At 40.6% G+C, this 25,624-nt stretch overlaps 1 protein-coding gene across 13 annotated transcripts in view; it reads left to right on the plus strand.

The window, feature by feature from the left end:
• Nucleotides 1-25,624, plus strand: part of ntng2b (netrin g2b) — a 224,972-nt gene that overhangs the window by 39,094 nt on the left and 160,254 nt on the right. For all 13 annotated transcript variants that reach the window (XR_009807804.1, XM_061908242.1, XM_061908247.1 and 10 more), the window contains one exon: nt 578-1,221. Coding sequence is in view for 12 of the 13 variants with exons in the window: in XM_061908242.1 (XP_061764226.1) it covers nt 578-1,221 (644 nt within the window). In the remaining variant the exon portion in view is untranslated. The remainder of the gene's footprint in view (nt 1-577; nt 1,222-25,624) is intronic.

Here is a 25,624-nt window from a genome sequence, read left to right on the forward strand (position 1 = left end):
GACATCTTTTTTTTTTTCATCGGGTAAAAGAATCAGTCGAGTCTCGCGCAGATCCGAGTGTGTGATAATGATGCGGGCTGGTCCTTCTCCAAATGTAATCAGTGACAAATGATTAACCCAGTCAGACAAATCATGTCAATTACAAAATCCCCATCCAGACAATGAATGAGTAACTAAACGTTGGAGATGATAATCGCCCACTCTCAGTCTGATTACTGTGCCGGGAGGGGGTTAATGATCATTATAACTGCGATACCATCTTAACAACACTCAAGCTGAAATTTTGTGCACAAATTACGCAGCGGGAGAGACGGCTGCGAGGATCTCTGGGATTTCTTTGTGTAAATATTGAACTTGCGCGGCGATGAACATGTCAGACAACTGGCTTACAGCGCGGAGCTAGATCTATTTCAGCCAAATATCCACCGGGGTCGGACTGTGAGACGCCGACAAAGCTGCACTGGGGTACCATGGGACCTGGACTTTTAGGAACCATCAGAGAGGGCAATTTAACTGAAGGGACTTCAATAGATGTCACAGTTGAGATTTGAATGGAATATTTTGCTTTTTCTTACAGGAGAACCCGTATCTGTGCAGTGATGAGTGTGATGCCTCAAACCCAGACTTGGCACACCCTCCTCAGCTGATGCAGGACCGCGAACGCAACGGTCTGATAACCTACTGGCAGACGGTCACATGGCGTCGCCACCCGGAGCCCTTGCTGGCCAACATCTCCATGTCGTGGAACAAGAGCTTGGAGCTCAGCGATGACATCCAGGTCACCTTCGAGTATGGCCGGCCCACCATCATGGTCCTGGATAAATCCATGGACCACGGGCGCTCTTGGCAGCCCTACCAGTACTTCGCCGACGACTGCCTTGACACCTTCAACATGCCGCCGAAGCGAGTGCGGGACCTCTCGCCCGCCAACGTCACCCGGGTCATCTGCACCGAGCAATACTCGCGCTGGGTCGGCTCCAAGAACGAAAAGAACGTCAAGTTCGAGGTGCGGGCGCGCTTCGCCGTGTTCGCTGGCCCTCGGTTGCAGAACATGGACAGTCTGTACACGCGCATGGAGAGTATGAAGGGACTGAAGGACTTCTTCACCTTCACCAACCTCAGACTCAGGCTTTTCAGGCCCGCCCTGGGGGGCACGTACGTACAGAGGGACAACCTGCTGAAGTACTTCTACGCCATCTCCAACATCGAGGTACCTGCCAGGTGAGGTTTGAGTGCTGGTCTGATTGGAAAACACATCCACTTATCAGTGTCAGTAAAAGCTTTTTTGGGGTTCGAAGAGAACAAAAAGAGAGTAACTTTGGTTCTTACCTATTACTTACCTGATGTTGTGTCTAATCATAATATGACCCCTTTAAAAGAAACTGTAGTCCAGGGATGTCCACACTTTTTGTCCTGGGGGCCACATTGGGCTAAACATATATATATATATATATATATATATATATATATATATATATATATATATATATATATATATATATATATATATATATATATGTTATATATGTATGTATGTATGTATTATAGGGCTTCACGGTGGAAGAGGCGTTAGTGCGTCTGCCTCACAATACGAAGGTCCAGAGTCTTTCTGTATGGAGTTTGCGTGTCGTCCCCGTGAATGCGTGGGTTTCCTCCGGGTACTCAGGCTTCCTCCCTTTTCCAAAGACATGCACCTGGCGATAGGTTGATTGGCAACACTAAATTGGCCCTAGTGTGTGAATGTGAGTGTGAATGTTGTTTGTCTATCTGTGTTGGCCCTGCGATGAGGTGGTGACTTGTCCACGGTGTATCCCCCCCTTGTAGCTGAGATAGGCACCAGCGTCTCCCGCAACCCCAAAGAGAATAAGCGGTACAAGATTGGATGGATGGATATATATTATATTAATATAATGGATATACAATTAATCATTATTATAACTGGATTATAAGACCATGTGAAAGTTTGACTACTACCTTATTTACTTCCGTTAAGACCTCCTTAAAGTTGTGTAATCAATCAGAAATTCAAGCAGCTAAAATGCGCCAAACATGCGTAAGTGTGGAGAGTGTTTTGTATTTTTCCCATTATGCTTTGTAAAGAATGGATGTAATGGATGTAATTCATAATTTGTTATGGTGCGTGGATATTTTTTATGATATTTACAAAGTTCAGCAGGTTTTGTTACGTGTGATCATATCTCTTGACATTTTTTGTTGGTGGTGATTTTTTGTTGTTGTTGAACCATGACTAGGTAAGGTTGTTTGCATTGGGTAATATAACTGATTGCTGCTCCTTGGTTTTTCCAGTGCACAAGTCAGCGTCATTTACCTGAATTGCTTACTTTGTGATGGTGACAAAATGCCAGGGCTTTAGCAGTTTTTTATATTGAATGCAATCTCACTGCAGGCAAGATCCCATGTTTAACTCGTGAAGTTTACCGTAGTTTGGAAACCTCTGCTCTCCTAGTATAGATCAAGTTTAGTCAAGCGCCAAGGCATTCCACCAAATCCAGGACCAAAGTAAACATGCAGATTGTTAGCTTGTGAGTTGAATCCAGTGCTGATGAGGCAAGTAAACCCTGACCGCACCAACAGACCAAAACAACAGATTAGACCAAATGTGAGCAAAACCAACATAAAACTGCCTGAAAATCACCAAGTTAAATGCTTAGACGCGTAAATATAGTAATTAAACATTAAGAGTGTTCTGATACAACTTTTTCATTTCTGATTCGATATCTATATTAGAATTTTACCATATTAGCTGATACCGATATTGATCTGGCACAAATAACGCATAGTTTTATAATTGTGTAGTGTGAAATGTTAAAAAACGGTTTGATCAAGTGAAATGACTCAAACAGAGAACAATGGTATGTATGAAAAACACTAACCTATTTATAATTAACTAGTGTTGTGAATCTTTGGGCACTGGACGTATTTGATCCAGTTCCGATTCCTGGGGCGACGATGCGATTCAGAATCGATTCCTGACTCAACACAATTCTAGATTTAGAACCGATTCTCACAATCTATTACAAACCCTGTTTCCATATGAGTTGGGAAATTCTGTTAGATGTAAATATAAACGGAATACAATGATGAGCAAATCCTTTTCAACCCATATTCAATAGAATGCACTACAAAGACAAGATATTTGATGTTCAAACTCATAAACTTTATTTTTTTTTTTTGCAAATAATAATTAACTTAGAATTTCATGGCTGCAACACGTGCCAAAGTAGTTGGGAAAGGGCATGTTCACCACTGTGTTACATCACCTTTTCTTTTAACAACACTCAATAAACATTTGGGAACTGAGGAAACTAACTGTTGAAGCTTTGAAAGTGGAATTCTTTGTCATTTGTGTTTTATGTAGAGTTTCAGTCATTCAACAGTCCAGGGTCTCCGCTGTCGTATTTTACGCTTCATAATGCGCCACACATTTTCGATGGGCGACAGGTCTGGACTGCAGGCGGGCCAGGAAAGTACTCACACTCTTTTTTGATGAAGACACGCTGTTGTAACACTTGTCTTGCTGAAATAAACAGGGGCGTCCATGATAACGTTTCTTGGATGACAACATATGTTGCTCCAAAACCTGTATGGACCTTTCAGCATTAATGGTGCCTTCACAGATGTTTAAGTTACCCATGCCTGGGGCACTAATATATCTCCATACCATCACATATGCTGGCTTTTGAACTTTGCGCCTATAACAATCCGAATGGTTATTTTCCTCTGTTCTGGAGGACACCACGTCCACAGTTTCCAAATATAATTTGAAATGTGGACTCGTCAGACAACAGAACACCTTTCCACTTTGCATCAGTCCATCTTAGATGAGCTCGGGCCCAGCGAAGCCGGCGGCGTTCCTGGGTGTTGTTAATAGATGGCTTTCGCTTTGCATAGTAGAGTTTTAACTTGCACTTACAGATGTAGCGACCAACTGTAGTTACTGACAGTGGTTTTATGAAGTGTTCCTGAGCCCATGTGATGATATCCTTTACACACTGATGTCGTTTTTGATGCAGTACCGCCTGAGGGATCAAAAGTCCATAATATCATCGCATACGTGCAGTGATTTCTCCAGATTCTCTGGAATTTTTGATGATTTTACGGACCGTAGATGGTAAAACCCCTAAATTCCTTGCAATAGCTCGTTGAGAAATGTTGTTCTAAAACTGTTCGACAATTTGCTTACAAATTGGTGACCCTCGCCCCATCCTTGTTTGTGAATTACTTAGCATTTCATGGAAGCTGCTTTTATACCCGATCGTGGCACCCACCTGTTCCCAATTAGCCTGCACACCTGTGGGATGTTCTGAATAAGTGTCTGATGAGAATTCCTCAACTTTATCAGTATTTATTGCCACCTTTCCCAACTTCTTTGTCACGTGTTGCTGGCATCGGATTCTAAAGTTAATGATTATTTGCAAAAAAAAATGTTTAGCAGTTTGAACATCAAATTTGTTGTCCTTGGAGCATACTCAACTGAATATGGGTTGAAAATTATTTGCAAATCATTGTATTCCGTTTATATTTACATCTAACACAATTTCCCAACTCATATGGAAACGGGGTTTATATTTGGTATCGTAAAGTATTTACAATAAAACATTTTTCCAAACGGGTTTCAAGTTAGAAAAACTCCTTTTGGTTGCATGGATATGGCTTAAAAACGTAATTTTGAAAATGTATTCTAATTAAAGAATAACTTTTTTAATCTATTTTTGAAAATTGGAACTGGGATGAAAAAGAACTGCAATTCCAATGTGAATCTATTTTTTGTGTGCACCCATATTATTACCTCTCTGGAATGGATTAATGCGCTCCTTAAATTGAAGTAGAGTGATAATTGTTTTTTTGGTGACATCTAGTTGCTACAGTAAATAATTAAGTTAATGACAGTAAGTTGTATGATGCGGACACATATGTTACTGGATACTTTCTAATACATTTCTACCTTGTAGACTTTATATGTGTAAGTAATAGGCAACTATAATTATTTGATACTTGTTTATATTGACAAATGGGCTGTTTTAGATTGCAATATTGTTTAAATGAACACTTAGCTTTTGTGCTATTGTGTGCTTAGCTTCTGTGTACCTGCTAGCTTCCTAGTAGCCTATAGCCTAGTATGTAGCCTAACTAAAATACACAACCCAAAACCAGTAAAGTTGGTACGTTGTGTAAATCGTAAATAAAAACAAAATACAATGATTTAGAAATCTATTTCAACCTATATTCAATTGAATAGACTGCAAACGAACTGGAAAACTAAGTTGTTGTTTTTTTTGCATATATTAGCTCATTTGGAATTTCTATCTACATTACCGGGGCTTCACAGTGGCAGAGGGGTTAGTGCGTCTCCCTCACAATACAAAGGTCCTGCAGTCCTGGGTTCAAATGCAGGCTCGAGATCTTTTTGTGTGGAGTTTGCATGTTCTCCTTGTGAAAGCGTGGGTTCCCTCCGGGTACTCCGGCTTCCTCCCACTTCCAAAGACATGCACCTGGGGATAGGTTGATTGGCAACACTAAATTGGCCCTAGTGTGTGAATGTGAGTGTGAATGTTGTCTGTCTATCTGTGTTGGCCCCGCGATGAGGTGGCGACTTGTCCAGGGTGTACCCCGCCTTCCGCTCGATTGTAGCTGAGATAGGCGCCAGCGCCCCCCGCGACCCCAAAAGGGAATAAGCGGTAGAAAATGGATGGATGGATGGATCTACATTCCCATCCTCACCTATGGTCATGAACTTTGGGTTATGACCGAAAGGACGAGATCACGGGTACAGGTGGTCTAAATGAGTTTCCTCCGCCGGGTGGGGGGGCTCTCCCTTAGAGATAGGGTGAGAAGCTCTGCCATCCGGGAGGAGCTCAAAGTAAAGCCGCTGCTCCTCCACATCGAGAGGAGCCAGATGGGGTGGTTCGGGCATCTGGTCAGGATGCCACCTGAACGCCCCCCTAGGGAGGTGTTTCGGACACGTCCGACCGGTAAGAGGCCACGGGGAAGACACAGGACACCTTGGGAAGACTATGTATCCCGGCTGGCCTGGGAACGCCTCGGGATTCCCCGGGAAGAGCTGGACGAAGTGGCTGGGGAGAGGAGAGTCTGGGCTTCCCTGCCTAGGTTGCTGCCCCACGACCTGACCTCGGATGAACGGAAGATGATGGATAGATATGAAATTTGATGCCTGCAGCATGTTTCAAAAACCTGGCACAAGTGGCAAACATACTGAGAAAGTTGAGGAATGTTTGAGCGATTGAAACTTTTTTATCAGTAGATTGCACAATACAGTACATGTTCTGTACAATTGACCACAAAATGGTAACACCCAACTTGTTTAAGTCGGGGTCCACGTCCATGCTCATCAGACACTTATTTGGGACATCCCACAGGTGAACAGGCTAATTGGGAACAGGTGGGTGCCATGATTGGGTATAAAAGCAGCTTCCATGAAATGCTCAGTCATTCGCGAACAAGGATGGAGCAAGGGTCACCACTTTGTGAACAAACACGTGAGAAAATTGTCCAACAGTTTAAGAACAACATTTCCAAACAAGCTATTGCAAGGAATTTAGGGATTTTACCATGTACGGTCCGTAATATCATCAAAAAGTTCAGAGAATCTGCAGAAATCAATGCACATACAATAAGCGATGATATTACAAACCTTCGATCCCTCAGGCAGTACTGCATCAAAAAGCGACATCAGCTTGTGAAAGATATCACCCCATGGTCTCAGAAACACTTCAGAAAAATGCTGTCAATAGCTACAGTTTGTCGCTACATCTGTAAGTGCAAGTTAAAACTCTACTATGCAAAACGAAAGCCATTTATCAACAACACCCAGAAACGCTTTGCTGGCCAAACCTGTCCCCCATTGAAAATGTATGGCACAATATGAAGCCTAAAATTCAACAACGGAGTCCAGGACTGTTGAACAATTTACATCAAGCAAGAACGAGAAATAATTCCACCTGAAAAAATGATCTACTGATTGTTGTTAATAGAAAAGGCCATGTGGTAAAATTGCCCCTGTGCCTACTTGTTTGCAATGTATTGCTCCAATTAAATTCTAAGTTAATGATTATTTGCCACAAAAAAAATTCAGTTTCTTAGTTCAAACATTAAATACCTTGCCTTTGCAGTCTATTCAATTGTATATAAGTTGAAGAGGATTTGCAAATCATCGTATTCTGTTTTTATTTACGAATTACACAACGTGCCAACTCCACTTGTTTTGGGTTTGTACAAAAAAAGACCAATCTTGTGTGCTTATCAAAGGACATTTACAAACCCCGTTTCCATATAGTGGAGGCCCTTAGGGAGATTTTAGGGTGTGTTTGTTCACGTTTGTCTAAAAGCGCCAAAATTGGCACAGGTGTAGCTCAAGGCACACTTAGATGATTTGGCTAAGGCGCCCGCGCTGGTGACCTTTGGGGTCGCCACAGCGGCTGATCCAATATGGCCACCTCCTTAACTCGCTTTTGCCTGTACATTTGAATCAGATGAGCTACAAATCCAATGATTTGATCCCAATGATTGGGTGTGTCTGGACACCTAATTAGCATATTTCCAAGATGGCGACTATGTAAAAATGAGATGTACCTTAACCTTTGATACCTTTTGGAAAACTATTTTAGATTTTTTTGGAGCACCAGAAACATACTGGAATGATCCGATTTATGATCATTTATTTATTAGAGCACTTTAATTTCCATATTAACAACATAGCTATTATCTACCAAAATGTATTGCACAAATATTTCACCAGAGATAGAATGTAAAGCTACAGATATATTTCATTGTTACATTAGTAAAATTAGAGAAAGTCAGTGTCATCCCCCCCCACTCCTCCCTGTAATATAGGTTTCTGTTTCAACAGAAACAGAAACCAAAAAGTAAAGAATGTAAGCGCCCCCCCGACCCCTGACATTTCATGTAAACTTTAGAAAGGAATCATGCATGTTGCACCAGGATTTACTCATAACAATGCCCAAGTTACGTCCAATGTATTCAGAACAGCAAAATGCCACTTAGAAATATGCAAATTAAGGGTCTAGACACACCCAAAAATAAAAATGAGCATTCCAAAACATTTCTAATTGTAAAAACACATGGAATTGACACCAAGTATACATTTGTAGCTCATCTATTTCAAATGTTAGAGACACAAGCTATTACAAGTTGCAGTCATATTTGATTGGCCGCTGTGGTGACCCCAAAGGTCACCAGCGCGGGCGCCTTAGCCAAATCATTTAAGTATGCCCTGAGCTACACCTCTGCCAATTTTGACGCTTTTAGACAAAAGTGAACAAAAATATCCCTAAGGGCCTCCACTAATATGAGTTGGGAAATTATGTTAGATGTAAATATAAACGGAATACAATGATTTGCAAATCATTTTCAACCCATATTCAGTTGAATATGCTACAAAGACAACATATTTGATGTTCAAACTGATAAACTTTTTTTTTTTTGCAAATAATCATTAACTTTAGAATTTAATGCCACCAGCATGTGACAGAGAAGTTGGGAAAGGTGGCAATAAATACTGATAAAGTTGAGGAATGCTCATCAAACACTTATTTGGAACATCCCACAGGTGGGTGCCGTGATTGGGTATAAAAATAGCTTCCCAAAAAATGCTCAGTCATTCACAAGAAAGGATGGGGCGAGGTACACCCCTTTGTCCACAAATGCGTGAGCAAATAGTCAAACAGTTTAAGAACAACGTTTCTCAAAGTGCAATTGCAAGAAATTTAGGGATTTCAACATCTACGATCCATAATATCATCAAAAGGTTCAGTGAATGTGGAGAAATCACTCCATATAAGCGGCTCGGTCGTAAACCAACACTGAATGACTGTGACCTTCGATCCCTCAGACGGCATTGTATCAAAAACCAACATCAATCTCTAAAAGGATATCACCACATGGGCTCAGGAACACATCTCAGAAAACCACTGTCACTAAATACAGTTGGTCGCTACATCTGTAAGTGCAAGTTAAAACTCTACTATGCAAAGCAAAAGCCATTTATCAACAACATTCAGAAACGCCGCCGGCTTCTCTGGGCCTGAGATCATCTAAGATGGACTGATGCAAAGTGGAAAAGTTTTCTGATTAATGCTGAAAGGTACATACAAGTTCTGGAACAACATGTGCTGCCATCTAAGCGCCGTCTTTTTCATGGACGCCACTGCTTATTTCAGCAAGACAATGCCAAGCCACATTCAGCACATGTTACAACAGCATGGCTTCGTAAAGAAAGAGTCTGGGTACTGTCTCCCATGGAAAATGTGTGGCGCCTTATGAGGCATAAAATACGCTTGAACGACTGAAGCTCTACATAAAACAAGAATGGGAAAGAATTCCACTTTCAAAGCTTCAACAATTAGTTTTCTCAGTTCCCAAACATTTATTGAGTGTTGTTAAAAGAAAAGGCGATGTAACACAGTGGTGAACATGCCCTTCCCCAGCAACTTTGGCACGTGTTGCAGCCATGAAATTTTAAGTTCATTATTATTTGCAACAAAAAAATTTTTATGAGTTTGAACATCAAATATGTTGTCTTAGTAGTGCATTCAATTGAATATGGGTTGAAAAGGATTTCCAAATCATTGTATTCCGTTTATATTTACATCTAACACAATTTCCCAACTCTTATGGAAACGGGGTTCGTAGATGTTAACTGGCTGTCCATCGCTGCTTGTACCGAAGCGCTTATATAAGAGTGTTTTGCGATGCACGGGGTCGCCCCTTGCTCCCATCACCGCTACACTATCTCTCTGACTCTGCGCTGAGACTGAAAAGTAGCGATGATCAATACCTGCAGGTCTTTCACAGGATGCTGAGGCTTGTTTGTGAGTGTGCTGCGTCAGCATCTACAGGACTTCATTAAGAACCACCCGCCCGGCACACACTAACACGCAAAAGACGTGTGCCCTTCCTCAAACTGTCGCTCATTTTCACTTTCCCCCTCACCCCTCCACCCTTTCCGCACACAAACCGGCAATGGCTGCCCCTCCCTGCCGCTCCAGGCCGTCCCAACAAGGATGTTAAATACCATTGAAATGTCAGCCGGCCATATTGATCGGAATAATAATCCTGAAAGGTTGGAGCGATGCGCCGATGTTGCCAAGCGTGCGCGTGATGAAGTGAGCATCCTTCACTGTCACAAAGTTGCCATGTAAGAGCTTCCCCCCATCCACTGGCGGCGCGCCGGCGGCGGTTTACGTAGGGCTAGCGAGGCCACGTCTTTCTGCCGTTAATCATCGTCCTCGCAGGAACCAGATGAAGAGCGATAGGGTCATTGTCGAACGCGTGCTTGTCTGGAGGATGTGTTGATCACTGGATGTACTGTAGCCCTCAACACAGCGCTGCAGCCTTAAGTGGGTCAAATTGGGACTTTTTTTTTTACGTTTAAAACTAAGGATGTAACGGCATTAAATCTCACAGTACGATATTATCACGGTTTTAAGGCCATGCTATGATATTATTGCGGTATATGTTTAAAAATGTTATAGTGTTCGAAATTAAAGGCCTACTGAAACCCACTACTACCCACAACGCAGTCTGATAGTTTATATATCAATGATGAAATATTAGCATTGCAAAACATGCCAATACGACCTTTTCAGTTTACTACATTGCAATTTTAAATTTCTCGGGAGTTTCGTCTTGAAAACGTTGTGTAATGATGACGTGTACGCAAGACGTCACAGGTTTTTAGGAAGTATGAGCGCTACGCACACACACAGCTAAATGTTGTCTGCTTTAACCGCATAATTATACAGTATTTTGGAGAACTGTGTTGCTGAATCTTTTGCAATTTGTTCAATTAATATTGGAGAAGTCAAAGTAGCAAGATGGAGTTGGGAAGCTTTAGCCTTTAGCCACACAAACACACTGTGATTCCTTGTTTAAAATTCCTGGAGGTGAAAATTTACTATGGATCAGAGCGCGGTCAAGCCAACATGAAACACGACGGAATGTCAACCAGCAGGTTTCGGTGAGAAAATTGTGGTTAAAAAGTCGCTTCTTAACGGAGAAAAGCTGAGCTTGCCCCGTCCATAGCTGCCGTCGACTCCCCTGAGACACTGCGCGTCAGACACCCGTGGACTTACACCTCCGACTATCAGGTACTATTTAACTCACTAAAACACTAGCAACACAATAGAAAGATAAGAGATTTCCCAGAGTTATCCTACTAAATGTGTCTAAAAACATCGGAATCCGTCCCAATGCAATCGCAATTTTTTTTTTCCCTTTTTTTATTTATTTATTTTTTTTTCCTAGTCCGTCACTATCAGTATCCTCAAACACAAATCTTTCATCCTCGCTCAAATTAATGGGGAAATTGTCGTTTTCTCGGTCCGAATAGCACTTTTTGTTGGAGGCTCCCATTAAAAACAATGTGAATATGTAAAGAGTCATAAAACATGTGACGTCATCGTCTGCGACTTCCGGTAGAGGCAGGGCTTTTGTCTTAGCACCGAAAGTTGCGAAATGTATCGTGGATGTTCTCTACTAAATCCTTTCAGCAAAAATATGGCAATATCGCGAAATGATCAAACATGACACATAGAATGGACCTGCTATCCCCGTTTAAATAAGAACATCTCATTTCAATAGGCCTTTAAGTGGCAGGAATGTTTAAGATAAACACACTAAAATGTTCTTATCTTCATTACTATAAGCCTGTATTTTAAGTGCAAAGAATTGTGCAGGAACATCCAGTTTCAAGCAAATATTATTAAAAAAAACTTACAGTTGCATGTCTTCAGCACAGCAACATAAACATCCAATGTAAAACAATAATGTTAATTTTAGTATCCGTCAATGTTTACTTTCTGAGAAGCAGTGTTCTCCACAGTGGACATGCTTATGTCAGTCTGGAATATGTTGTTTCTCAGAAAAGTTAACTACCGTCTTTTCTGGATCATTGGGTGTACCGGATTATAAGGCGCACTGCCAATGAATGGTCTGTTCTTTATCTTTTTTCATTATTATAGGGTGCATTAAAGGAGTCATATTATTATAATTTTTTACTGAATTGAATACACTTTCTTGTGGTCTACATAATATGTAATGGTGTTTTTTTGGTCAAAATGTTGCATGGATTACGTTTTACACAGCATTCTCAAGCCGCTTTCTGACAGTCACTTCAGGATGCGCCGTTTTGTGGGTGGCCTTATTTACGTGGCTCACCTTTGGCAGCGTCTGTTCTCCGTCATCTTTACTGTAGTGGTGTAGCGTGCAAGGACGGGAGTGGAAGGAGTGTCAAAAGATGGAGCTAACTGATTTAATGACATTCAGACTTTGCCTAAATCAATAACAGAGCAACAATGTGTCCCGTGAAAAACCGTCCGACTGGAACTCTCTGATAACTAAAGTTCCTTGGATGAATAATGTAAACTTACTACACCGGTATATTTTAGTGCTTCCATGGCGAGTTTACTGACAGATAAAAGTAATAACTTCACACTACTTTATATTAGAAATGACAACAATGGAGGATGAATGTCCCATAACAAGAAGAGAGAGAAAAATAAGAAGCTTATCGACTACAGCGTCGGACGACCGCAAATTTTCAGGACCTATGCAAAACCCAAATATAGATCAGCAGGTACCACAAGGTAAGAAAAGTTGCTTTTGCATAATAGTGCAAAACAAAACGCCAGATTACATGTCTTTTATACACACACCATAAAAATACTCATATGTTGAAGCACAGTACTAGCCATCAAGTGGTGCGGCTTCATAGCTAACCAAAGTTGTAGAATAACATTTTGATAGATTTTTGAGCGCCGTGTGTAATGTTTTATATTTTCAATGGAACATATAACATTTTGGTGTTGTTTACTTGAGTCATATTGCAGTCTACACATATCTCTTGTGTGTGACTTCCATCATATTGCAGTCTACACGTATCTCTTATGTATGACTGCCATGTACTGGTCTAATTTATCATTACACTATGTACCAAATAAAATAGTTTCAAAGTCGGTAAGAAACACTAATTAGGCACACTTTCAAGTTTTGAGAAAAAAAAGGATTTCAGGTGCACATGAAAGGGCGGCATGTCAGGGGTGTAAGCTGTCTTCCGCCTAAGTGGAACTGGACATGCTCCAGCTCCCCCGTGACATGCAGAGAAACAAGCGGTGGAAAAAAGGGTGGATAGATTGAGGATTTATCAGGTAGTTTCTCAGTTTCCTCACATTTCCAGCTTTGAACATTTTTCGGCGGGGTGATTTCCTCCGTGGACTGCGCTTTGACCCGATGGCTTTGTGTTGCCTCGGAATCACTCGAAACAAAAGTGGCATGCTTCGCCAAAGACGTTGTGTTTTCACCAAGGTTTGTTTGTCAGCAACATAACTCAGATAGTTATGGATAGATTTTTATGACATTTTCGGAAAATGTCCAAAAAAAACAAACACTTCCTCTCATCGACTACCAACAAACATCACTTCCTGCTTACAACGTTCCAACCCCCTACCTTAGTGCCCGCGCTGCGCAGAGGATTCTGGGAGATGTAGTATATTTTCATACACGACTAACGCTAAAACGCCGGGAAAATAATACACACCGAGTTTGCATGCATTCTAACTTCAAGGTTTAAAGTTTATTCGCCACATGCAGACTACACCACAGTGAAATGCTTTTTTCATTGCTCTTCAGATATTGCGTACAGTGGGATCCAAAAACTAGTTGCAGAATCTAATACACTAAATACAAAAAAATACAAAAAGTTGAATAGCTCTGATGTACTTTAATTACAAGACAATTAAGTTGCACAATAAGTCACAGTAGTTATGGTAGAAGTATCAGTACAAGTACAGTAGTCAAATACAGTACCAGTGCAAGATCAGATAGTATAACAGTATATACAGTATGTACAGTATAGGAAGCAACAAATATTAAGGTGTCTACAGTTCTTTGGCAGTTGAGTAGTTACTGTCAGAGTTTGTTGATGACAAACCCCAAGATGCAGGGATGGAGGCAGGCATGGAGTAAGTAAACATGGTTTTAATATAAAAAACTAGAACAAAACCAAACAAAGGGTTCAAACCAAAAGCGCCCACGTGGGCGGATAACAAAGCGTGGAAGCTAACAGGTATCTAGCAGGAAACAGAAAAACTGGAAACAGCTAATGGCTAACAAGGAAACACGAAAACAAAAAGCTAGGAGAAAACAAACTACAAATAGCTAACAGGAACAGCTTACAGCTACGACGACAAGGACAAATAGTAGCACGACAGGTAGTAGCTGTAATGATGACATCGACACGACAGGTAGCAACGACACACGAGTGACAAGAAGTGACATCGACAAGACAATAATCCAGCACTGACTGGAGGACAAAAACAGACTCAAATAGAAGCTGGCTGATTGACAACGGGTGTGGCCAAGTGCCAATCAGCCACAGCTGAGAGGAAAAAGCGCTCAGGGAGAAACACAGGAAACCGACAAAATAAGAGCACTGACAGGAACTAAAAACAGGAAATACTAAATACAGAGGAAACAAAGACAAATGCAGAGGAAAAAAACTAAAACTCAAACAAAACTGTCAGGGGAAAGCCTGACAGTGACAGTAGTATTAACAAAGGTAATGGAACAATATTACTTCTTCATACCTTTGTTTTTACATTATTTTTACATTATTTACAATCATTGAATGAAGAGTATTGTAGTCCGGTAATTACAGTGGTAAGTAAAGTGTTTTTACATTATTTTTTTACATTATTACTTACATTTTTTATAGCGGTATTATTGTGAACACTTTGAAACCGAATTACTGCGGTATCCACAAAACCGTAACACCCCTATTTAAAACTTAGACTTAGACTTAGACAAACTTTATTGATCCACTAGGGAAATTGTTCCACACAGTAGCTCAGTAACAAAGTATGAAAAGAGTACGGATGGAAAGGATAATGCCGTTATAAAGTAGAATAAAAAAATGTACCATAGTAGCAATATAAAATATTTATTTTTCCGACTATAAGTCGACATTTTTTTCATAGGTTAGGTGCGACGTATACTCCAGAGCGACTTTTGTGTGAAATTATTAACACATTACCGTAAAATATATAATAATATTATTATCTCATTCGCGTGAGCGACGAAGGAAATGTCCGCACACGTCAGCAATCCTCACTCACACGCCAACCAATAAGAATTTGGCAGGGGCGGGTCATGGGAGAAGTGCATTGTGGGTCATGATATGCGAACTGGTATATGCTATACGCCAGTGGTTCTCAAATGGGGGTACGCGTACCCCTGGGGGTACTCGAAGGTATGCCAATGGGTACTTGAGATTTTAAAAAAATATTCTAAAAATAGTAACAATTCAAAAATCCTTTATAAATATATATTTATTAAGTAATACTTTAACAAAATATTAATGTAAGTTCATTAACTGTGAACAAAAAATACAAAAATTTTTGAGATAAGCGCCAGCGCGTCCGCGACCCCAAAAGGGAATAAGCGGTCGGAAATGGATGGATGGATGGAATATTCAGTGTTGACAGCTACATTTTTTTGTGGACATGTTCCATAAATATTGATCTTAAAGATTTCTTTTTTGTGAAGAAATGTTTATAATTAAGTTCATGAATCTGGATGGATCTCTAGTACAATCCCCAAAGAGGACACTTTAAGTTGATGATTACTTCTATGTGTAGAAATCTTTATTTATAACTGAAGCACCTGTTTATTTTTCAACAAGTTGTTAGTTATTTTTATATCTTTTTTTTCCCAAATAGTTCAAGAAAGACCACTACAAATGAGCAATAATTTGCACTGGTATACAATTTAATAGATCAGAAATAGTGCTGTGTTTTCCTTCTTTATCTCTTTTTTTCATCCAAAAATGCGTTGCTCTGATTAGAGGGTACTTGAATTAAAAAAATGTTCACAGGGGGTACAAAACTGAAAAAAGGGTGAGAACCACTGCTATATGCTACTGCCGGAACTATTAAAATGGATCACATCAACATTGGCGGTAACTTATAAAAACTGAGAAGGACTGAACTAAAATGGCACCGAAAAGGAAATCATGTACTGCAGATTACAAGCTGGACGTAGTGAAATAAGCTGCAGAGAACAGCAATCGAGCAACAGAAAGAAAGGACGCTAGCGGGGTACATACCAGAAGCGACACCGAGGAAGAAGATTTAATTGGATTTAACGATCACGAGTGACATACTTTTTGGTAAACGTATAGCATGTTCTATATGTTATGGTTATTTGAATGACTCTTGCCATTATGTGTTGCGTTAACATACCAGGCACGTTCTCAGTTGGTTATTTATGCGTCATATAACGTACACTTATTCAGCCTGTTGTTCACTATTCTTTATTTATTTTAAATTGCCTTTCAAATGTGTTTTCTTGGTGTTGGGTTTTATCAAATACATTTTCCCCAAAAATGCGACTTATACTCTAGACGTATATATGTTTTTTTCCTTCTTTATTGTGCATTTTCGGCTAGTGCGACGTATACTCCGGAGCGACTTGTAGTCCGAAAAATACGATATGTAATATTTACATATTATATATACAGGATATAATATATACTGATGTATTATCCATCCATCCATCCATTTTCTACCGCTTAATCCCTTTTGGGGTCGCGGGGGGGCGCTGGCGCCTATCTCAGCTACAATCGGATTGTAGCTGATGTATTATATTATTTTATATTATATTTTATTTTTCGGGGGGCAGCACGTTGGACAGGGGTTAGTGCATGTGCTTACAATGGGCAGGGAGGGGTTAGTGCATGTGCTTCACAATACGAAGTTTCTGAGTTCAATCGCGGGCTCGGAATCTTGCTGTGAGGAGATTGCATATCTCCCCGTGACCGCGTGGGTTCCCTCTGGGCACTCCGGCTTCCTCCCACCTCCGAAGACATGCAACTGGGGATAGATTGATTGTCAACACTAAATTGGCCCTTGTGTGTGAATGTTGTTTGTCTATCTGTGTTGGCCCTGTGATGAGGTGGTGACTTGTCTAGGGTCTACCCCAAATTCCCCCCGAATGCAGCTGAAATAGGCTCCAGCACCCCCCACAACCCTGAAAGGGGCAATCGGTAGATAATGGATGGATGGATTGTATTTTTTATATATTATCTCCAATATATAACAAATCCCAAACACTTATTTGTGGTCTACATAACATGTAATGGTGGTTCTTTGGTCAAAATGTTGCATAGATTATTTTTTACTGATCATCTTCAAGATGCCCTCTAACTGTCCCTTTGGGATGCGCCGTTTTGTGGGCGGTCTTTGTTACAGGCCTCTACTTGGACTGCGTCTTCAAAACAGGTTGTTTGGAGGAAGTTATGAAACGGGATTTAAGAGCAGGTACCAACACAAGCTGCTTTGGCATAATAGGGCCCCTTTAACGGCAAAAAAAATAAATGACAATGTGGGTCGGATCCGGTAACAACGGTCCAAATATAGCCTCCACAGATGACAGCGACCGGTTGCTCTTCTGCCCGTAACATAATCACCTATCGATAAGTTATTCTGGGCGGCTGCTGGGAGTATTAGGTGGTGAGGGGTGGGGGTGGGGGATGGGGGGTCCTGAGCAGTACAGTACAATCAAGACCGCCTGATGCTTACGGCTGTGAAATTGATTTTGGGCGAGCAAGACGATTAGTCAATGTTCCCCGGACAAAAGGCTAAGCTATTTCATCTCATCTCATCTGGCCTTAGTAACATATTGCCGCTTCCATTGCTTCAAATTTGAATAATGAATATTCCACTCTGCCGCTGCACCGGAAAGGCGGCATGGAGAAATGCGTTTTATGGGATGGAGGCCACAGGTCGACGCCGTAATGAGATATGGCGGCGTTACGGATGGCGAGAGGGCTGTAGTCCCCCTCTGGCCGTCCCGCAGTGTCCTCAGGACTCCGCTTGATGTTATCTGGATGTTAAAAATGATTATCGTTTGCTAACTGGTTGGGATTGGCAACAACACAAACTCACTAGGACGGGCCATCTTTATCGGATGCTACATGATCAGAGGGCCTGTTTACACTGCACACCAAATCGGATGTTTTCGCCTTCAAAGGACACATATCAGATTTTTTTTTTTTGCCAGTTACGCTCCAGAGTGTTTCAAATCTGATCTTTTCACATCGTATTCAGGCCACATCAGGGGGTAGTCTAAATTGGAATCGGATCTCTTCAAATGTGACTTCAGTATGAACGGAAATGCACCCTGAATATGGCACGAGATTAGCGTGTTAGTGGGTTAGAGGATGGAATAGCATAAAAGAAAGTGATCGTACCGCGCAGGTGAATGACATAGCTTGCCCAAAGATGACATAAAAGTCGCATTTAGAACACATTGCCGTTTATAGTGTTGTCAAATTTGGAAAGATGCGATTCCAAACGGGTTCAGACGAACTCCTGATGTCGCCTGTATCTGATGCGAAAAGATCAGATTTGAAGCGTTTAGGCCCCGTTTACACTGCACACTAGATATGCGCGGTTTGCGGTCTCATCCGCGGAGTCCGCAGATATACCGCGGGTCGGGCGGGTGACATGACGAAAAAAAAGATTTTAATTAGATTCGGGCGGGTGGCGAATGAACCATTCGGAAATATTTCTTATACATTGTTCAGGGATCAGCAATCTTTACCACTCAAAGAGCCAATTAGGATCCGTGTCACGAACTGAAGAAGACAATAGGAGACGCAAACATTCTCTAGAATGACTGCCGGCAGTCACCCAGTTAATAAGTATTAGTACGTGCTATGAGGCCATTGCCTTTGACACCTTCAACAACATGTAAGAACCGTTTACCAGTCCAGCAACATGTTGCGTGTGGTTTGACACACGCACACGACTGCAAGGCATACTGGGGGACACAGAGTAAATTAATGGTTGTGATATAAACAATTTTAACACTCTTATTAATATGCGCCACACTGTGAAGCCACACCAAACAAGAATGACAAACGCATTTCGGGAGAACATCCTCACAGTAACACAACATAAACACAACACAACAAATACTCAGAATCTTTTGCATCCATGACACTTCCTGACTATTTTATACACCCCCTAGCAGCAAACGCTGCCCCCCCCCCCCTACCGTGCGTCGGTAAGGTGGGCGGGGTTGGGGGCGCGGGGGTGTAAATTATATTCAGGAAATGTCACGGATGCAAAGGATTCTGGGTATTTGTTGTGTTGCGTTTATGTTGTGTTACTGTGAGGATGTTCTCCGGAAATGTGTTTTTCATTCTTGTTTGGTGTGGCTTCACAGTGTGGCGCATATTAGTAAGAGTGTTAAAATTGTTTATATCACAACCATCAGTGTACTCTGTATCACCCAGTATGCCTTTCAATCTTGTACGTGTGATTGCGTAAGCTGCATACAACATGTTGCAGGACTGGCAAACGGTTTCGTACATGTTGTTGAAGGTGTCAAAAGCAATGGCTTCACAGCGCGCCCTTATTCTTGTCATCAGGATAAACACCATTGTATATTCGCGAGAACGTTAACGGCTCCCGTTGTCTTCTTTACTCTGTGAAATGGGTTTAAATAGCTCTTTGAGTGGTAAAGGTGGCCGACCTCTGATGTATTTCAACGGGCGGGTGGCGGGCGGTTGCGGTTCTGATAAAATGTTGGTTCGGGTGGACGGCGGGTGGATGACGACTTTGGTGATGCGGTAGCGGATGATATAATTGCCTATCCGCGCATCTCTACTGCACACCAAATCCATTTTTTTTTTGCCTTCAAGTGACACAGATCCGTTTATTTTAAATGCTACAAAGTACTTCAAATCGGATCTGTTCGCATCAGATTCATGCCACATCCACAACATTTTCACTGCAGGTCAAAGCGGCCCTAATCAGATTATTTCTGAAATCTGACTTTTTGGTCTTTGAGTTTTGGCCCCAATGCTGCCTCGACATCACTTGCATGTACACTTCGATAAAATAAAAACAAAAATAGGTTGCTACTAGTACAAAATAAAATACAAGTCGCCACACCTTGAAGTAGGTGCTTTTTTAAACATGAATCAAAGTAATATAATGTATGACCGGATGTATATAGTGTAATATAATGGTATGGGTTATAATCTTTTTATGGCTGTTAAGTAGAGAAGACGTGGACATCAGCGTGGATCTACAGGAGCTTTATTTTTAAACTCACATGTAAGCAAATGCACCACAGCGTCAAATCCGGTCTTTCAACAATCGCTATTTCTTCAGAATGAAAATATATATTCATGTTACATATAGACTATTATTTGCGCACTATTGACAAGTGATGCACCGAAGATTCGGTCGTTTTGAATAGAAACCGAAACCAGATGTTGTGATGATGTTGTGACTGCACACGAATGACGTAGCTTGCCTAAAGCTGACAAAAAAGTCACATAATCTCCCGTCCAAAGGCAAAACCCAGTAACTAAATTTTGGTCAAAACTGAGCTGATAATAATTTTGGAGTTCCTAAGTGATTTACTTTACATTAGTGTATGCGATATTGTAATTTGTTCCGTAAGTAAGCTGTTACGCGCATGGCAGGAGCTAGCAACTACCACATAACCGCGTAGATACAACAGAAAAACCTAGTATCTCAAGGGACCAATCAGAGCTTCTTTGTCAGTCGCCTTATTGTCTTTAATGAGACATTTGCACGAAGGGGGGCCGACGGTCAACCTGATTATGTGATATTATGGCACGAGGGGGTATTTGGAAGATTGGCCCAGGACGTTGCAAGCACCTTCATTAAATGTATTGTTCTTGATTCTTCCCCTTGCATACTCTTTTGGGCAGATAACTGTGGAGGTCAAAATAAAAACTGGACGCTGTACACGGCTCTTGTCCAATGTGCAAACGCAGAATGGGGCCCACCCGAGATTGTGATAAAATATCTGGAGAAAGGAAACACGTTCATGAGAGCAGATTCAATCCATGGCTCGATCGGCAAGAAAATGAAAGCTCAAGAAAACATTTATACGTTTGATGACTTTGTAAATCTTTGTAAGACAGCATCAAGATAGATTGGTTTTCCTTTGTTTTCTCAAAATCAGCTAGAAGTGAGTTACTAGGTTTTGCCTTTGGACGGGAGGTAAGGGTCAGGTCGCACTGCGTTCAGACTGAAGTCACTTTTGAAAAAGATCAAATTCAAAACGGATTCAGGACTACATCCTGATCCGGCCTGAATCTGATGCCAAAAGATCAGAATTAAAGCACATTGGAAACTTTAGACTGGCAAAAAAAATAACCGATCTGTGTCACTTGAGGGCAAAAATAAAATCAGATTTCAAATCTGATTTTTTACTGATGTGAGTATAAACAGATTTTTATAAACTGACATTTTTAATACAACACTAGTCTATAGTGTGCAAATAATAGGCTAAATGTAACATATGAAGATTTACAGTATATATATCAATCAATCAATCAATGTTTATTTATATAGCCCTAAATAACATGTGTCTCAAAGGGCTGCACAAACCACAACATCCTCCGCAGAGCCCACATAAGGGCAAGGAAAACTCACCCAGTGGGATATATATATATCTATATATATAGATATATATATATATATATATATATCTATATATATATATATATATATATATATATAGATATATATATATATATATATATATATATATATATATATATATATATATACAAACCCCGTTTCCATAAAAGTTGGGAAGTTGTGTTAGATGTAAATATAAACGGAATACAATGAAACAAGTCCGTGTTTCCTCTACTTAACAGGCATGAAAAGATTAGAACCCTCCCTAATATATATCCATTTATACATGACATAACTTTAATTAATTTTCATATAAAAACAGTAATTTTTAAGGTGTGGCGACTTGTATTTTATTTCGTATCCCATCAGTTTCCTTTGTTTTCACTTTATTGAACTGCGCATTCAAGTGATGTCGAGGCTAAATTAGTTCCACATCAGGGCCTGTACGCCCTAATGTTTACTTGCAGTGTAAACAGTCAGCTGGAAAAAATCGGATTTAAAAAAAAATCGGATTTGGGGCACTTTGTCCTGCAGTGCAAAGGTAGTCAGCGTGTCCGTGGCCGTGCTCCAAATAGTTGGGCCAGGTGTGCGGGAAGCCAGGTACTCAGCGCTAAATTGTGCTGCTTTATCAATACATATGTAATATGATAGGGCGAGCAAGGTTTGATGGGATGCTTTTAGAATTGTGGACGGCACGAAAACACGCGGTGGTGGAAGGACATTTTGGGTGAAGGGCAGCCAAACTTTGAGAAGGTCTAACGCCGGCAGAAGTGGCAAAGACTAATTGGAGAGAATCAATAGAATATTCTTCAACGATTTTCTTGCTCAAGGTTATCTGACAGCAAGAAGAAGAAGAGGCCGAGGTGTTTAGTAGCCTGCCTTCCATCCGCACATTTCCATATCACTGAAGTCCCGCTCGAAAGCCATCAAAGACTCAATGTTCGGATCAGCGGAATCATTTTCGTCCGGAAGCTTTGCTCGTAAGCGGGCCTCTCGAGTTCCCTTACTTCCCCGATACCCACCTCCCCATCTGTCCTCTGCATTGACGACACTGGTCTGCTTTATAGATTAGACGTCGGTCAGTCAGAGATTGGAGCGTTTTAATGAAATAAGAAGCAGGTCATATGGTGGGTCTTTATAATGGAATAAGGCGAAGGATGTAAGCTCAGGAAGAGCCAACTAAGTGGATTAGGCCAAGACGGAGGAAAGGAGATCGAGCTGAGGAGGAGGAAGTCTGCATCGTTTTTCTCTTTCCCCGCAGCATCAGGTCGTTTACTCGCCGACTTTTCACTTTAATTTGACTGCCCCACGCCAGAGAAAGAACAATAAAATAACGTCATATAAATGGAGCCGAGATTCTGCATCTGGAAGCGGACGCTGAAGAATAAAAACAATCTTTGGTCCACGGGTGCTTTGAGTGATGAGGTCATCATGCGTACTTCATTGGTATTCAACAACGACCGGTTTGGGTCAGTGCTAATGCTAGCAGCGGCCTTTTTTCTTCTCATGCTACAAAGAAGGAGAATGTAGTATGACCTGCCTGACCAACATGGTCAATTTTGGGTTATTTACTGCAGGCTTGGACATGGCATTCATTAACAGACACACTAAGGCAGGGGGGTACTAGGTCAGATTGAAGAGAAAAAGTGGAAATACTGTATTTTTGAACAAAATAACACGTACAATATTGATTATTGGAATGCACTGTATTGAACAGCATAGCATTTCTACACCTAATTAAACAAAATAAGATCCAACCATTTTTTATCGAATGTCCCTTTCAGGGTTGCGGGGGTGGCTGGAGCCTATGACAGCTGCATTCAGGCGGAAGGTGGGGTTAACCCTGGACAAATCCGCACCTCTAGTCCAGGGGTGTCCAAACTTTTTGACTTGGGACCACATGGGCTAAACAAATTTGGTCTGGGGACAATTTATACATATATATATATATATATATATATATATATATATATATATATATATATATATATATATATATATACATACATACATACATATATATTTACATACATACATACATATATATTTACATACATACATACACACACATATATATGTATATATATGTATATGTATATATATATATATATATATATAGATATATATGTATTATACAAAAAATATGTGTGTGTATATATGTATATATTATTCTAAAATATATACATATATAATAATATAATACATACATTTATATATATTTACATATTCATACATATATAAATAGAAAGGTGAATAATATAAAATATTATATCCAAAACATTATATATATATATATATATATATATATATATATATATATATATATATATATATATATATATATATATATATTGAGTGTGTGTGTGTGTATATATATATATATATTGGGAGAGAGAGAGTGGCCGTGCCAGCAAACTGGGGGTTACTGGTTCAATCCCCACCATCTACCATCCTATTTTCGTCCGTTGTGTCCTTGAGCAAGACACTTCACCCTTGCTCCTGATGGGTCCTGGTTAGCGCCGTGCATAGCAGCTCCCGCCATCAGTGTGTGAATGTGTGTGTGTGAATGGGTGAATGTGGAAATAGTGTCAAAGCGCTTTGAGTTCCTTAAAAAAAGGTAGAAAAGCGCTATACAAGTACAACCCATTTACCATTAACCTGAGATACTAAGTATGTCATTATTATGCCACATGCTGACATACAGTATGTTCAACTCATCATGCTTAATTTATTACAGCATTTGGGAAGCCTGCAGTTGATTTTTATTATTTACATGTTCTATTTTAATCAACATGTGATATCAGGGACCCTGCAATTCAAAACTAGGCTGCTACATTACTAATGATTAATACAACTATAGTTGACCAAATGGTACAATAGCAATAGGGGAGACTATTCATCCCTGAACACCATAGAGTTCATGTAGGCTTTATGATGCAGTTACATTATTATATCATCTATCAGAGACAGCTTCAGGAAACTCTACATTTAACATAATGTCCTTTTTTGCTGCTTCAACACAGAAAAAGGTTTCTAGAACGTCAATGGGCTCATCGTGATGTTACAAGTAGTTGACTGGGAGGTATTTATTATAATTTTTTGGGGAGTCTGCTGCCTTATGCTCACCTGCTAAACATATATATATATATATATATATATATATATATATATATATATATATATTCACACACACACATTCACACACTGATGGCGGGAGCTGCTATGCACGGCGCTAACCAGGACCCATCAGGAGCAAGGGTGAAGGGTCTCAAGGACACAACGGACGTGAATAGGATGGTAGAAGGTGGGGATTGAACCAGTAACCCCCAGATTGCTGGCACTGCCACTCCCCCAATTTCGCCACGCCGTTTTGTCTTTACTTTACAGAAAAAATATCGACGTATATATCGTATATCGCCATTCAGCAAATAGAGCGGAAAACACAACCAAAGATTCTAGGCTTCTTCACGCGACAAAGTCGGCCTACTTCACCACAGTCTGTAGTATATTGCCCCCCCAAGTTGTGGTGGCAGCGACGAAGTGGAGACATGATGGCGACAGGCCAAGTTACACCCATCCTTACACCCACCCACCCCTTCCTCGGTCCGCTCCCCCTGGAGAGTCACCAACTTAACTAACACATTTTCTGGGGGAAACACTGCAGACCTTCAAACTTTTTCGTTCCTGTGAAAGGAAAGACAAAGTTGTGTTGATCTCCAGCTACAAGGTAAGGCCAGTCAGTAAATATTGACGTTCCGTAAATTTGGGCAGATCTTAAGTGGTTCAGGGTTTCTGCTCACATCCTACACCAAAATAATTAGCAGAGAGAGCAGCCTGTATCCCGAAAAACTCTTATAGCCCATTACGTGAAAAATTATAAAACCCTTCTTTACGTTACAGTCGATCTCTCAGTGACTTAGCAGGCAGCAGACGGCGGTGGCGCCCGTCGTCTTGCGGAAGCCATTCTTCTGCTAGTGTCAAAGCGCTTTGAGTACCTTGAAGGTAGAAAAGCGCTATACAAGTACAACCCATTTTTTTTTTATTTATATATATATGGGTATACACATTATATTGATATAATTATTTATTATAAAATAACT

This window comes from Nerophis ophidion, linkage group LG08 (genome assembly GCF_033978795.1).
Source record: "Nerophis ophidion isolate RoL-2023_Sa linkage group LG08, RoL_Noph_v1.0, whole genome shotgun sequence".
NCBI classification, from domain to species: Eukaryota; Metazoa; Chordata; class Actinopteri; order Syngnathiformes; family Syngnathidae; genus Nerophis; species Nerophis ophidion.